This window comes from Hippocampus zosterae, chromosome 1 (assembly GCF_025434085.1).
Source record: "Hippocampus zosterae strain Florida chromosome 1, ASM2543408v3, whole genome shotgun sequence".
Lineage (NCBI taxonomy): Eukaryota > Metazoa > Chordata > Actinopteri > Syngnathiformes > Syngnathidae > Hippocampus > Hippocampus zosterae.
In genome coordinates, this window is record NC_067451.1 from 8032597 (window position 1) to 8049291 (window position 16695).

The window sequence follows — 16695 nt, forward strand, 5'->3', positions numbered from 1 at the left end:
GCGCATGCGCGAGGTTGCGGATGGGACTGCGAGCGGGAAGGGACATACCTCACGGTTTCGCATTCTCGACCGGACAATAAGGAGCCGAGAAACGTTTCGAGAGGCATCCCTCTGGTTCCACAGATGTCCGCTCGCGAAACACCTCGGTGGAGACTGAGTGTCGACATCACCCGAGCCAGGTACGAGCTTTAGGCCCTCCTTGCGTTGTGTGTCACGGCGGTTGACAGCTGACAGTTCCGCGCGGCATGGGCTAGTCGGTGGCAAACGTTAGCATGCTGCTGGCTGGAACCTGACAGTCCAGCGAGCCGGCGTCTCTTGCGATATTTTCCTCGCTATTTGACGCTCATTGCCGGCGAAAAACACCAAGCTGGGAAACGAAGACGCAAAACGTGAATGAGTACTGTATTCTCTGGTAACTGAAAGCTGGCTGCAGCCGGTTTGAAATGTCCGCATCCTCATAAACCACCGCAATCCTTTCTGTCGCCACAGAGACGCACGAGCAGCTGTTGCGACATATTCGACCAACGCTCATTTTTCATTGCTTTGATGTAATGCCTTATTGGTTGTTTTTAAGTCCACTTCAAGGGAGGGTTATTATCCCGAGCGTGGCGAGGTTTTGGTTGAGCTTTGTTTGCGTTATTCATTAATTAGACCATTTCGGACACATTCATTAATAGGTAATTCTCAATGTGGCTTTTATGAAACACGCACTGGCATCTTACGTTTTGTACATTTTGCATTTCACGGTAGTAACACGTAGTGTCACATCCACACAAATGATTGCTCCTCCTCATCGCTTCATGTACTTGACAATGGAATTAAGGCTACAGTATAAATGAGTATTGTAACAGGATGTGGGCCATGAAATTTGACAAAGCGCACATACCAATTCAAAGTCATGTGACAAAAAGAATGAGTGCGCGCCAAGCTAAGTTTTAGATTAAAATAGAAACGAGCGTGAGTCCAACCATTTAAATTGTGGCATCACGTACTTTGAATCACTGAGAAAAAAATATTTTATTTGAGTTCAATTTTCATTAATGTTAAGGAATGCATTTACATTAGGAGCAGTCAAAATGAATGCGTCTGCTAGGATTTTGGCCCTCGGGGTAAAATGCAAAGCAAGGTGTTTGTCAGCAGATCGCCCTGCCCCCACTCCCCCCCCCCCCTTCCCCCTTGCACTCTCCCTCCAACTGCACAGCTGTTTTCTTTCCCAAAACAAGACAAAGAAAAAATGACAGACGAGGAAAAGTCATCCAGGTGCCATCTCCCCTTTGGGAACGCCGTGTATTGAAACTAGGCAGCCAGCAGCGACTGGTCCAACCGGTTGGGTCCGCCTTTTTTTTTGTCCATCTCCAAGTTGACCCTGGTTATTCTTTGACATGCTTTGTGTTGATACTGTACCTCGGTGAGTCATTGGTAGATGTGCTTGAACCTGTTCAGAGATGGGAAAAAATATAATTCGTTAAAGACCCAATAAAATGATTTCAGAGTTTTGGTTCCAATATTATATGTTTGTTGATAATTATTAGCAATACTTGCAAAGGCTGATAACTATGTCGTACAGTACTCACTTACAAAGACGCTGTCCTTGACCATTTCAGTGTTCCCGTTTTTTGGGGGAGGGTGTGGCTAACCCAATACACAGTGACACAATTGGGCGTCTTTCACGATTCACCGCTCCTCCACTGGAAGGGAACTTTAGTGCCTTCGTGCGCAGCAGCAAAGCAGTTGTGATGTGAAGTTAGCCAGACAGCTACGCCTACACCCTGAATATACATCTTCTCTTCGCATAGTCCACTGCAGTGGCCGCTTTAGAACGCCTCGTTATCAGGTGTGAGTGCTCGCTCGTCAAACAGATAGGTGGAAAAGCAAGGAGGTGGGTAAAAATAACAGAAAAAAAGCTAGCACATGGGTTGGGGCTTTGAGCAGGCGTGGCCACTTTAGAGTGCCTCGTTGTCATGGCTTTTTAAAATATTTTTAATTCATTTTGGCAGGGTTGTTAACCACTATATAGTATCTGCTGAGTTGTTTTTTTTCCCTCATCGTTGCTTTCTGTCTTCCCTGTGTTCTGTTTCTACTGCTCCAACACCTCCAATCCTTGACCCAAAACCTTGCCCTTGTCCCCAGCAGAAACCAAAAAGATACACCCGCACCACTTTGGTTTGAAGCAAAATAGGGGTGTCACTTTTAACAACCAATCAATTATCCAACAACTATTTAATTTATTGATGAATCATTTCGAGCCATTGTGTCATTTAAAATTATCTAAATCCTGAGATTTTCAGACTCTCCTCAGTAAATATTGTCTGATTTGAGTAGTCTTCCATGAAAGCAAACAGATTATCTTGTGTGTTGAATAATTAAAAAAAAAAAGAGATTAGCTTGCTTTGAAAAGTAGCGATAAACAATTTCCCACATTTTCTGGGTAGTTATCGACCAAAGCAGTAAGTGAATTGAAATCAGTTTTATAAAAAAAGGGAGAAGTCAATTTTAATCTGTTGTGGAAATAAAAATAATGATTTGCAGTCTTCCTATGATTAACCTGTCATTGGCATGGAGCTGAACCTGAAGCGGCCCTCAGAAGTGTATTTCTAGCAAGTCGGCCTCCTTCAGTAACCACGAAGTGGCTCTCACTTTCAAGAAGGAATAATTAAAAAGGAGGAATACAGCGTCACTTGCCCCACCCCTCTCAGTGATGTTGCATAATTGTTTATCGAGCTTAGTTTAATCATTAAACAATACCAAATAAACGACCATCATCAGTTAAGAAACAATAATTGGGAGAAAATAAGGGTTTCATCCGATTGTTCGATTAATCAATGCAATAATCTATTTTCAAAATATTGAATCGTGACAGCCCCAAAGGAAAGCGCAATTCGCGTCCATCTGACCTCTTGGGTCATTTGCGCTTGGTGCTGGCCAGTCATGTCGCCTCGATGGAGAATGTCGAACGGAAAAGAAGTCATTATCCCGCCAGTTGTTACCTCACCGGCAAGCGTCAGCTAAATTCAGTTGGGTTCAGCCACGCTCGCTAGCCTGCGAGCCCACCAGCCACCTTCCCTTTCCTCGCCCCGGTCTTCCCAAAACCCCTTCCCCACTTTCCACCCCCCACCCCCCACCCCACCCCGAGTGCTTCACCATGACGTCCGTGCGGTTCACCGTAACGCCCACCAAGGCGGAGGACCACCCCGGGCTGTCTGACACGTCGCCCGAAGTCAGCTCCCGCTCCGGCACCCACGTGCGCTTCGGCTCCCGGGAAAGCATCAGTCGAAGCGAGCCCCCCAGCGACACGTCGGGAGGAGGAACGGCGCTGGCGGGAGGAGACGGAACCGATACGCCGGACCACAGTAACATGGACCAAGGTGAGGAGCGTGCGCAGAGAATAAATCCCCAAGTGTGAACAGTTCTACTAATCTGGAATTTAATCTGGATTTTAGCAGATATGTCAATTGCTCCGTCAGGATTTACTAAGCGTCCCCAAATGCAACACGATGCGCAATACTCCGCTTCTGGCAAGCCTGGCGGCTGGTGGCCCAATGCAAATATCTGACAATGACTAAATAGTCATTTTAGCCACTTTGCCTACAATTCTATATTCAAATAATATTCTATGAGTGCCCTTTTCCTTTCTTTGCCCATTGTGCCTTTTCCAGAAATGACTTTCTTCAAGTTTAGGGCTTCGGCACCTTGCTCGAGGTTCGATGGCAGGCGGTGTTCATAACCACTCAGCCATGGCCGCCGTTTACATATGAACAAAGCTCGGGTGACCAGTGTAACATCCGGCACACGCTGATTTTAAGTAGTACAGTAGATATAAATTTCCTTGTAGACAAAGGGAGAAGTTGGTCTTTTGTTTTGCAAACAGCTGGCCTAACAAACTCTATTTGCTTCCCTGACTCAGCGTTTGAGCCAAGAGTCAGCAAAACCGGCCGCGGTCAGCTGACGCTTTCATTTCCGTGCTTGAAGGAACAACTTGTGCATGTCCATAGTGACAAGGCCGCCCCACACTGTTCATATTTAATAAGCTTCCATAAGTAGGAATTGAGCCGCTTAATCCCAACTGAGTTTCAAGTGTCCCCACGTGAGTGGCTCAGTCGAGAACCAAGACCTCGGAGTAGCGCGGCGCCAGGCGGCAAGGCACAGCCCCCACCACCCCCCCCCCACCTGCATTGATGCCAGATAAATCCCACGCAGGTGTGCTGACCTCAGCTAGAAGACGCTTGTCAGTTGACCTCCCCCCCACCCCCATTTGATCCTCTTCCCCAGTTGCGCCTTGAGAGACAGGAAAAGCTCTCAAGTCAGTGACAAAACCGTTATGCGGTTCTTATTATTGTCAGTTTAGGAAAAAAAAAACCCAACTCAAAATACGGTGAGGAACAGGTATCCACTAATGGGTTTTAATTGCACGTGTGAGTTCAACCATGTTGCAGGAGGTGAACCTTTTTGTTTACTTTTTACACTTCTGTGCCGGGATTATGGTCGCCACGAGAGAGAGCAGCCGCAGCCCAGCGGCCGTCACTGGAGCAAATCGCCAGCTTCTTGCTCTCGGTGCGTTCACGTCTGATGTGCTGTGTCTTGGCAGGGCATGGAAATTCCAAAATGTCCAGCGTGTACATCAACAACAGCCACGGCGTGGATGACGACGACTTCTACGACAGGAACTTGGCCTTGTTTGAGGTTTGTGAAAATAACGTGAGGTCCCAACTCCACGAGTCTTGAACGTCTTCTCGTTCCTTACAGGAGGAAATGGACACTCGGCCCAAAGTGTCATCTCTGCTCAATCGGCTGGCCAACTATACCAACCTGATGCAGGGCGTCAAGGAGCACGAGGAGGCCGAGATCAACAGTGAGAAAAAGAAGGCCAAGGTACGGAAACGTTGAGAAATATTCAAGAGAACGGAGACACAAAAAAAAATCTGTAGCTCCGCCCTCACCGTCCGGTGGTGGCTGATGAACAAAATTTTGATTGGGAAAAAGAACTGTAAACATCACGCCGAAGGAAAACACTGTCAGCTTTCCACTCAAGTCCTCACGGCCTCACGGACGGGCGGAACACAGTGGTTGCATGGTTGCTACGATATCTTATTGCAAAGATTTTCTCATCCATTGGTGAGATGTTTTTTTTTTATAGAACACTAGCCAGTAGCGGTCGATTGGAGTTTTGTACGTTCCGGTTTCCTGCATGGCACTGAATATGCCTGAATGTAACTGGGTTTGCTGGTTGGGAAGGTGGGGAGCAAATTTCTTTGACAGGGAGAGGGAGAACTTGTTCAAGCTTGGCCTGTCTTGAATTGATACTAGCGTAGTGGACGCAGCGACTGCGTAACCGTCGAGCTGTCACACGCCCGAGGCAGGTTGGCATTTATTAGTCTTTTGTGTGAGCAGCTGACGTCAGGTTGACCTATCACTGGCATTTTGCTGATAAGGAGCCACCAGCAGGAGATCAGATTGTAGTTATGTTGTAAATGAGGTTGCCGAATTGGACCATGGGAGTTTATTTGGTGTCCTCTGGCCCTCCGCAGACGCCGCGCATGGGGACCTTCATGGGCGTCTACCTGCCGTGTCTGCAGAACATCTTTGGCGTCATCTTGTTCCTACGTTTGACCTGGGTGGTGGGGACCGCCGGCGTGTTGCAGGGTCTCTGTATCGTCTTCATATGCTGCTGCTGCGTGAGTGCCGCCGAGTGCCGTCAAGGGGTGTAAAGCGGCCAACGCGCCCGTCTCACCCTCGACTCTCGTTACCCCTCCAGACGATGCTGACCACCATATCAATGAGCGCCATCGCCACCAACGGAGTCGTTCCAGGTATCACCATAATCCCCCCCTTACCCCAATTTGCCTCCTGCACAATAAAGTAATTACCGCTTCCCAATAAAGATTTTGACTTGCCCCAATGGCACAAGATGGCCGCGAACCACTACTTTTGTAAAATGAAATGCCGCAACTCAATTCAACATACTGTAGTTCCTCGGCTCCAAAATGCCACAAAATGGAGCCAAACTGATACAGTGGGAATTCAATTTTGGTTATTTCCTCATTTTTGTTGGATTCGGTTTTGGTCAAATCGTTTTGTCAAAATTTTGTCCCAGTTATTGTACATATGCTCAAAAAAATATGCCCAAGACAAAAAAAACCCCTTGGTGACTCTGCCATTCATTTCCCAGAATCAATACACGCATTTGAGGCACAAGCATCAAAATAAAGGCATGCTGTCGAAAAAAAAACAGTTTCACCACACTTTGAGGTAGCTTCTTTTGTAATTGCACTCTGTAAAAAAAGCACAAAATAATTTGTGATTGTGGCGAAACTGATACTATACCCGCATGCTTTTATTTTGAAGGCCCGGCATTTGAGAGAATGTTAGGCTGATCTTATCCCAACTTGTCAGTGTTGCCAAGCAGACTGTTAGGCTTGTTTTTGCCTTGGGTTGTCAGTCAAAGCTTGCATCGTAGAATTAGCTTCTGTTGAAGCCTTTTTTTTGGTACTGTCGGGCAAAATGCTCAGCGTGCCAGCGAGTGACAAGATCAAATTCGAGAGAACTCATAATTACGTATGAAAATGGGTCCCCTCTCTCCTCTCCTCCTGTCTCCTACACGCCATCAAAAGTCTTTGGTGAAGATCAAAGTGACATTAAATGTTCATTTATACACTTTGTAAGTCGCTTACTTCACACTACACTTTAAATTTTCTACAGAATGTACTTTTTTAATACTAGTGGGGTTCTGGAATTAATATTTTCTGTCAGAAATACTGCTTTGGATTTTATACGATTCGGTTTGGGTGCGCCTGCATATTATTTCTTCACCTTACTTTTCCTCCTCCAGCTGGAGGTTCGTACTTCATGATCAGCCGCTCTCTGGGTCCGGAATTTGGGGGGGCAGTTGGTCTGTGCTTCTACCTGGGTACCACCTTCGCCGGAGCCATGTACATCCTCGGAGCCGTTGAGATCCTGCTGGTGGGTTGTCTGTCTTTGTATGTCTTTTTCCACTCGCAGTTCCGCGCTAGCAGGCCACACGCTCCCTATTCTCCGCTTCCAGATGTACATCGCGCCTGAGGCGGCCATCTTTACTGCCAAGGGTCTGGAGGGCGAGGGTGCGGCCATGTTGAACAACATGCGCGTCTACGGCTCTGTCTGCCTCCTCCTCATGTCCTTGCTGGTCTTTGTGGGCGTCAAGTACGTCAACAAGCTGGCCTCCGTCTTCCTGGCCTGCGTCATCATCTCCATTGTCTCCATCTATGTGGGGGCGCTGGTCTCCGCTTTCAAGCCGCCCAACTTCACGTATGTGCGCTCGTCCCATCGCTGGCATATTCCTTCTTCTTGATGCTTTACATTTGTGAAAATTGCCTGAATTTTTTAATTCGTAGACTTTCCATGGGAATTTGTGGGAGGGAACTGAAATGAAAAATAAAACTTGAAGTTTGTCTCTTCCAATGAACTCACATTCAACATTGTGTTGAATGTGAATTAAAAGCAATGATTTGTAAATCATGTTCAACCTGCATTTCATTGAACAGACCACAAAGACAAGATATTCAGTGTTCAAACTCATAAACTTTTATTGTTTTCAGCAAATAATCATTAACTTGGGATTTTATAGCTGCAACACATTCCAAAAGGGTTCCAGGATAGGTGGCCAAACAGGCCATTTTTTGTGCATTTATTATAAATTGTGCATGTTAAATTGCTCCATGTACAGCACTTTGTATGCAGCGATGGCTGTTTGAAAGTGCTCTATAAATACCGTTGACTTGACTTGACATGTGAACCGGTTTACTGGGAACAGGTCGGTGTCATGCTAAAAGGAGCTTCCCACCAAAATATTGCGTTATCTTTGCAGGGTTTGTATGCTAGGGAACCGAACCATCAACGCCCATGATCTCGTCGACAACCAGTGTGCTAAAACCGTCCTGCTTTCGGCCGAGAGGGACCTGGCCAACGAAACACTTGCCGGAGGTGCATTTTTGTCTGCACGTGCACGGCGGCTCAGGAACCTGCAAAGTTGACAAAGGTTTCGCCCTGCTCCCCAGCGGACGTCAACACCACGGCGCTCCCAACACTCGAGTTGGTCCCCAGTCCCAGCCCCATTCCGGTGGAGAAGACCACATACCTGTGGAGCCGCTTCTGTCAGAGCGCCGAGCTCAACACCTCCTGTGACGACTACTTTGCCGCTAACAACTTCTCCCAAATGGAAGGCATCCCCGGTCTGGCCAGTGGCGTCATCGCCGGTAATGCCACCCACGTTGCCAGCCGTTTGCCCGTGGCGGGGCTGACGTTTCTACTTTGCGTCGCAGAGAACCTGTGGAGCTCTTACCTCAGCAAAGGTGACGTGGTGGAGAAAAACTCCTTGAGCTCCCCCCAGGGAGCCCGCTCGGTGTCCACACGGCAGCCTTACGTCTTTGCTGACATCACCACCTCCTTCACCCTCCTGGTGGGAATCTTCTTCCCCTCCGTCACCGGTAAATAGTTTCTCATTTTCGTTCATTGCAACTATGATGGCTTCCACTCAAGCATTTGTGAGGTGAGAAATCACTGAAGCCAAAGAGAAGGCCTTGCTTACTTTCTTGATCTTTTTTGTAGTTTCCTCCCAAATCACAAAATGATTTGCTTATGTGTCAAACCGTTTTGCAGTGTTGTGCCAACTACTGGCCAAGAGGACAGATTATGTTGCCTGTAGTATTGGTGCCTAGTATCGGCATCACAAATACCTGATACATTAAAACAAAATTGCTATCTGCCCATTGTCGATAGCTTTTATTGGTACACGCCCATACCGACGAAAGAGTTGAACAGGTATTTTCCTGAATCTTGTTCCTTGTCTTCCTCAGGAATCATGGCCGGTTCCAATCGGTCAGGGGACCTAAAAGACGCCCAGCGTTCAATCCCCATCGGGACCATCCTGGCCATCCTCACCACCTCCTTTGTCTGTATCCTTCTAAGACAGCGATGCAGTGGTCCCTTGAGAGATGAATTCTTTGACCACACTCAGGATGCAAAAAAGTCATGTCTCTTCCAAATTGAAATAAATTAAATCACCTTTCATTTATTCCAGTCTCCTGACCCCCCTCCCCCCCAAAAAAATTGCTATCTCTGTTTTAACAGTTTTCATCAGACTGAAAAGCCGTCATGCTGCCATTCCTGGTATGCCAGCCTTGTCTCCTGGGGGGCAGTATAAAAAGACGGCTGCGCTGTACTGATTGTTGAGACATCGCATCTCCTCTCATCTTATCAGTACGGCACTAATATTAGTCATTCTTCACAGAGGATAAAGACTATATGACTGGTTTGTTGCACAGTTTGTGTTCAAGCTATTGCTTAATTTTAATCAGAATCAGAATCAGAATCATCTTTATTGGCCAAGTATGTAGAACACACAAGGAATTTGTCTCCGGTATAACACTAGTATCATCGTAAACAACAAAATCATTGAACCATTTAAAGAGTGATTGCACTGCAACATAGATGCTGATGCTAAAACAAAGCGTGAGTAATAACTTATAATGTATGAGCTGAGCTATGCAGGTTTGATGGCCATGTTTTCCTGAGTTCCTTCCACCCAGACCTAAGCAGCATTATTTTATTTGGTGCCTGCATTGACGGCGTGGTCCTCAGAGACAAGTCAGTTCCGCTTGTTACGCGTCTCCCTGTGTAAGAGACATGTTGTTGAACTTTGTCACTTCCCACAGGTTTGGAGACTCAATCCAAGGGAATTTGGTGGTGGGAACATTAGCCTGGCCCACCCCTTGGGTGATTGTGGTGGGTTCCTTCTTCTCCACGTGCGGCGCGGGCCTCCAGTCGTTGACGGGTGCTCCAAGGCTTCTGCAGGCCATCGCCAAGGACAACATTATCCCCTTCCTTCGGGTTGGACCTGACACCATAGGACATTTCGGCATGATGTCACGCATGTAAGGCAGTGCTCTGACGCACGTTTGCTGGTGTGCGTCAGGTGTTTGGTCACGGCAAAGCCAACGGCGAGCCCACCTGGGCGCTGTTGCTGACGGCCCTCATTGCTGAGCTGGGCATTCTCATCGCGTCTCTGGACCTGGTGGCTCCCATCCTGACCATGTGAGACTCTCCGGCCTCTCTCTTTGCACGTCATTGGTCACCAGAGCTGTCAAACACCTACTCTATCCAGGTTCTTCTTGATGTGCTACCTGTTTGTCAATCTGGCCTGCGCTCTGCAGACCCTCCTGAGGACACCCAACTGGAGACCGCGCTTCTCCTACTACCACTGGTGTGTCCGCCGCTGCCACCACCCCCATCCTCACCATCACCGCCACTGCAATTGGACTTTGTCTCTCACACACTCACGGTGTTTGTGCTTGTGTGTGTGCCTGTGTGTATGTGTGTGTGTGTCAAGGACTTTGTCATTTTTGGGGATGACCATCTGCCTGGCACTCATGTTCATCTCCTCCTGGTACTATGCAATCGTTGCCATAGTGATTGCAGGCATGATCTACAAGTACATCGAGTACCACGGGTATGTTGCCGTGACGATGGCATGTGCCGTTACCTTGACTTTACAGTGGTACCTTGACATACGAGTGCCTCAAGTTGCAAGATCTTTTGGAATCGCTGAAGACTGCACATAAAGTGTTGATGGGCAACATTCATTAGGCTACGCCGCCCACAAAGGCACACTAAAACGCTCAGTTTTGTCATTCCTGTGTGAAGTTTGCATGTTCTCCCTATGCCTGCCTAGGTCTTCTCCGGGTACTCAGCTCTCCTCCCACATTCCAAAAACATGCCTGGCAGGTTAATGGAACACTCTAAATTGGCCATGGGTGTGACTGTGAGGTCTTTTGTCTATGTCTGCCCTGTGATTGGCTGTCAACCAGTTAGGGGTGTACCACGCCCAGTGCCTGAAGACAGCTGGGATAGGCTCCAGCATGTCCGCGGCCCTTTTGAGGATAAGTGGATTAGAAAATTAATGGATGGGTGGATGGACATTAAATAATGTTCAACAAAAATGAGGCTGTACTGACAACCTATGGGTTTTCTTTCTTCTCCGAAATTCACATCGTTCTCAGAGTTCTTTTCCACCATCTAGTGGTCAAGAATAGTATTACATGCAGAATAGACAGGATTGAGAATGTGGACTAATAACGGTACAAACAAAAAAAAAGGGCACTATGGGACGCAAACCTGACTTGGAAGGAGATTTACTGTACTGCACTGTTTTCGTTGGTACCACTGTATTGTATAGTTTGTACAAGCAACCCTAATGAACTGGCCTCTGAGTGTATACACTGTGGCCTATGTGTGATTCAGAGCCGAGAAAGAGTGGGGAGATGGGATCCGCGGGCTCTCACTTAGTGCCGCCCGTTATGCCCTCTTGAGGTTGGAAGAAGGCCCGCCGCACACCAAGAACTGGAGGTACGGGAGTTTCCCATGAGGTGAGGATACGAGGAGGAAGATTCGAGCTCCCTTTTAAGACCTGGCTCCCGCAGGCCTCAGCTTTTGGTTTTGCTCAAACTGGATGAAGACGCGCACGTCAAGTCTCCTCGCCTGCTGACTTTTGCCAGCCAGCTGAAGGCGGGAAAAGGCCTGACCATCGTGGGCACGGTGGTTCCCGGAAACTTCCTCCATAGCTACGGAGAGGCACTGGCGGCGGAACAGGTGAGTTCCCATCAGTCCGTGTTTGATTTCTTGACTCCAAAAAGTAAAATTCAATAATGTACGTGTCAGACCCTGAAGCTCCTGATGGACAAGGAACGAGTCAAGGGCTTCTACCAGTGCATCGTTGCGCAGAAGGCGCGCGAAGGCATCAGCCACATGATCCAGTCCAGTGGCCTGGGTGGGATGAAGCCCAACACCGTGGTGATGGGATGGCCTCATGCCTGGAGGCAGAGCGAGGATCCGCAATCGTGGAAGACCTTCATCCGTAAGTCCCCAGCCCTGCGGCTTCTCACTCATCTCCGTTCCGCACAAGTGGCGATATTATGGAAAAATACATATACTTGTTCGAAAGAAGAGATTCTGCTATGAAGCACACTGGTACCTTCAGACAGATGTTTATTGGTTCCGTGAATAAGTACATGCCTCTCTGTCTCTCTCTATACACCCTGTATAGCCATTGTAATATACTGTAGCTCCTGCTTACCCATGACATTTCTTAGCCCGTCTATGACATTTACAATCATGTACACGAGCTGATTTTAAGGCAGAGTTATGTGGTTGTTTCAAATAATAGCAACAGCAAATTTGTACCACCTTATGTCCCGCCACTCCCTTTTGAATAAGCAGCTGAAGACATCCCCTGTCCCCCTTCCAGACACGGTGCGCGTCACCACGGCCGCTCACCTGGCCCTGCTGGTGCCCAAAAACATCTCCCTGTTCCCCAGCAACAGCGAGCCGTGCGCCGACGGTTACATAGACGTGTGGTGGATCGTGCACGACGGCGGGATGCTGATGTTGCTGCCCTTCCTGCTGCGCCAGCACAAGGTCCCGGACACAAACTTTCTGCTATTCTCTTTTGACAGCAGATGCCTCACAATGACCGCTACAATAGTTTATAATATAGTTTCTTTCCTGTTGATTTCTTTTCCCCAATTTTTCAGTGTTTGTGTTTTTTTTGTTGTTGTTTTTTTTATTGAACTCTAATAACCTGGCCAACAGGTGTGGCGCAAGTGTGGGATGCGCATCTTCACCGTAGCCCAGATGGAGGACAATTCCATTCAGATGAAGAAGGACCTGGCTACTTTCCTCTATCATTTACGCATCGAGGCTGAAGTGGAAGTTGTCGAGATGGTAAGCCACCCCGCTGCTCTTTGAGGGTCGGAGGACACCAAATAACACATCTTTTTGCCCGCTCAGCACGACAGTGACATCAGTGCGTACACTTACGAGAGGACCCTGATGATGGAGCAGAGGTCCCAGATGCTCCACCAGATGCGTCTCTCCAAATCAGACCGCGAGCGAGAGGTAAAGTCGCGCGGCTACGTGCCAGGAATATCTCGCCCTTCCCGCTCGACTTCTAAGTTGTTCAAAATGCTGGCTTCCTTCTCGCTGCTGGATTTCCTCAGCGGGTGCGCTGGAGTTTTGATGACGTGAGTAGCCAGCTTTTAGCTAGTCCAGGGGTGCCCATTAGGTAGATCCTGATCTACCGGTAGATCTAAGACGGGTCCCAAGTAGATCCGAGGAGTGTCAAGAAGAAAAAAAACAAACAACCATTTGTGTGTCTTTGTACATGTTAGTAATATATTTTTGTGTTAATATACACTGCACACAAATCATCTTGTCAGTCTCATTTTCACTAAAAAAAATATTTAAAAAATAAAATAAAGCAGGTAAATCTTAAATTTGTGTGTGTGTGTGCGTGCGCACGCCGGTAAGGGTAGACCCCGTGAGGTTAGTTGATCGAAAAGTAGATCTTCGATCCAAAAAGTTTGGGCACCCCTGAGCTAGTCCAACTAGATTGCTTCTTCGGGAGTATGGCAAGCTGTCTGAGCGTCTATTTCATAGCTTTAGAGCCGCTTTCAGGTATGTGCTGCATTGGTATGTTCTTTGTCAAACAGCTATGTCTTAGAGGAAGTGTTATTTTCAACTACTGCCTTCCATAGTGTAGCATTACTGTGCACTAGTAGAATGACTGGGGCACACTCGTCGAACAGCTGCATGTTACAATGGATGCAAAACTGTGCAGTAGTTGACACCTGCGAACTATTTGTAAAGTGCTAGAGGTGCGTAATGGCTCTAGTAGGAGTAGTCGCAGCAGCACACAGTTGTCAATGAGTGCAGTTTTGCCCCACTTGTAACATGCCGTTTTTACCAGAGTACCATAACTACTGCACACGTGTGCACTGTCATACAGGAGTGGAAAAGCTACTAGTGAGACATAAGGCCGGATTTACTAGAGGTTTGCACATGTGATAATGGCCACAAACTTGATTGAAGCTGATCTACTAACCAGGCGCAGCCAGTGTTGCGTCTGCCAAAAATCCGCTGAATTGCAGCCCAGTTGATTTGGCGCGTTTCGGGGAGAGGGTTAGGCAGATGGATGAATTTAGCACGCACGTTGTCATCTATCAAAGCTGATAGAAATGCCACTGGAGGGTTTTGCACATTTTTGAAATGTCAGAAACAATTGATTGCGACATGGGTATTGAGTGATAACATTTTGAATGATATCAGGGCTTACTTGGAGCCATGCACAGTCAAGGAGTCAAAAATCAGGTGATATCAACTCCGACAACACAACAGTATTTGGCTGTCTTGATAAATCAGGCCCATCGTTGTTCTACAAGCACGCTGATTTGTCTTATTCCTGAGAGTATAGATGTACCGGTACAAGGCCTGCTTGAGCAGCTTTCTACATTGAAGCCCCGTTTGTTCTGACTGAACATTCCTACCAAAATGCCCTCGCCGTCGCTCCGAAGTGTGCTCGCTAGACTAGGATGTGCTGGAGTTGTGCTAGCCAGTCAGCACGTGTTGTTCGTCGATGTGCGGGAGCCGATGCCAAGGCCGACGGGAACAAAGCGAAACGTAGCAAGATGACAGATTTTGGAAGAGAGGTTCATCGGTTACAAAGATCTGACTTTGTCTCTTTTTCTTGCGGCCCGCGAGCCAGGCTCAACTGGTGAAAGACCGCAACTCCATGTTGAGACTGACCAGCATTGGCTCGGACGAGGACGACGATACGGACGGCGGTGAGCGGGACCGAGCGGTGGCCGGTGACCGCTCCTCGACCGAGCGCCATCGCCGTGTTCAAATGACCTGGACCAAAGAGAAGGCGTCGCAGTACCGGGCCGCGCACTCTGGATGCTCCACGCCCGAGGGCTTCAGGGACATGCTCAGCATCCGGCCGTCAGTATTCACACGTCCTCGGCAAAAGTCGCAGTCTGAAGGAATCATTTGACATTTTCATCTTCCACGTTTCTTGTCTGTTTCAAATCAATCCATCTTGAAAATGTTCAGCTCTTTCCAGGCAAAATTTGGAACTCTTTTTCCATATTCCAATTAATCCCATTTTGGCAACATTTCACAGTTATTCTTCCCAAAGGAGGAGTTATTTTGACACATTTCTTGATCAAATATATAGTCTCGCATTCTTCATTTTAACAAGTGAACAAAATCCAGAGCACTTAATTTGGAGGTTCGCTCTTCAGAATTCCTCAGAATTTGTATTCTCTCGTTTTTCAATGGCTTTTCCTTCAGTGATCATTCCAACGTGAGGAGGATGCACACGGCCGTCAAGCTCAACGAGGTCATTGTCAATAAATCCCACGATGCCCGAGTAGTCCTCCTCAACATGCCGGGGCCACCTAGGAACCCAGAGGGAGATGAGAACTGTATCCTAACTCCTAATCTGGCTCATGTATAGATGGGACCACTTTGGTGGTTTAATTCATGTTGAGTTAGTTTTGGTGTTGGCGTGAATGTTGTCATCTTAGTTGTCGGTATAAATGCCTTTGCATATCCTTGACCCACTGAGCAGACATGGAGTTCCTGGAGGTTCTAACAGAGGGTTTGGAGCGCGTTCTGCTGGTCCGTGGTGGAGGAAGCGAAGTGATCACCATCTACTCGTGATGAGACATCCACTTTGAAGGCAGCTGCCAATCTACTGGAAGTGAGAGGGGGGTGGCCATCTGCTGCATGGTACTCCTCAAACCAACCGCCGCTAGTCGCTCGTTCATCTTCACTGTTCTGTCACGACACACGCGCACACCTTTCCATTCCACTGCGTCGTACTTCAAGATTGAAAAAAAAAATAGCACCATGTTTTTGTGGAACGTGTTTTCCCCGCTGACAGTCGTCGTAAGATGTCAAGCGTCAGAGGCTGTCGGTACTCTGACGAGACTCAGGGTTGAATTTTTCTCTTTTTTTCTTATTATCAAGATAAGGTATGTTTGTTCCAAATGTTGAAATTTGTTTGTGCTTTGCACTTTTGTTTCCATAATAGTAACTTAAATTGTTTCTTATCTCCTCTCATTTTAAACTACTGTACATGGATGGCACATGTTTTTGTTGTTGTTTGTCTTCGGTGACAGAACAGGTCTCTCATAGTTCTGCCGAATTAAAAAAAGGGAGTTACACAAACCCAGTTCAGTAATGAGCTTCTTCATCTGCACCTGTTGTCATGACACTTTTTTGTGTAACTGCAATTCCTTCAATATCATTTTGAGCAGAAGTGTCTAAGGTTGGTCCCTGTGCACGTCATGTCTGTGGGGGTACGGGACAGTTGAGAAACGGAACATACCGATGGAGATGACCAGTATGCATGTGTGTGATTTTAGAAAAGATTCATGTGCTGCTGTCTTTGTGGATGAATGAGACTTTGTTGCTTATGATGAGCTGTGAACTGCTTTTCCCCTCTTCACATTTTAGTGTTACAGTGCAGGGATTTATTTTCGTTTTTCCAACATCGTATTGCCTGTATTTTAAGACAAGAGATGTATCTTTTTTTAATGACACAATTATGAAATGAGACATTGTTTGCTTGAACATTTTGGGAATAAAGTGATTTAGAAGAAACAAATGTTGACCTGCAGTTAAATTATTGGACATTGACACATGACATACAAACTTCAATTATTTTATTAGTCTCCCCCCCAAGCAGAATATACATTTGTAAATGATCGATTTAAATTTGCCCCTGCAGACCAATGCTTGAAATACACAATTAAAAGTCGTCCATAATAAAAAAACGATACCATTCAGTTCTAAAAGTGGAACATTATTAATAATATTTATTTA

The 16695-nt window shown here is 47.0% G+C and overlaps 1 protein-coding gene across 8 annotated transcripts; it reads left to right on the forward strand.

The window, feature by feature from the left end:
- The first annotated feature begins 4 nt into the window (after positions 1-4).
- On the forward strand, positions 5-16477 carry LOC127597959 (solute carrier family 12 member 6-like). 8 transcript variants are annotated; one of them, XM_052061386.1, is made up of 27 exons: positions 5-179; positions 2131-3365; positions 4586-4680; positions 4744-4869; positions 5526-5672; positions 5753-5807; positions 6827-6957; positions 7040-7281; positions 7841-7956; positions 8031-8228; positions 8295-8459; positions 8829-8927; positions 9561-9618; positions 9687-9861; positions 9947-10065; positions 10136-10234; positions 10361-10480; positions 11272-11376; positions 11451-11619; positions 11689-11884; positions 12275-12444; positions 12619-12750; positions 12817-12924; positions 13026-13049; positions 14570-14805; positions 15157-15290; positions 15437-16477. In XM_052061386.1, exons 2-27 carry the CDS (start codon positions 3143-3145, stop codon positions 15526-15528), a joined length of 3534 nt encoding a protein of 1177 aa, XP_051917346.1. In that variant the 5' UTR covers positions 5-179; positions 2131-3142; the 3' UTR covers positions 15529-16477. The 8 variants fall into 8 exon arrangements, with proteins under 8 accessions (XP_051917346.1, XP_051917324.1, XP_051917386.1 ...); XM_052061364.1 differs by having other exon boundaries at positions 2134-3365; XM_052061407.1 differs by lacking the exon at positions 5-179 and adding an exon at positions 1196-1326 and having other exon boundaries at positions 2134-3365.
- Positions 16478-16695: the final 218 nt, after the last annotated feature.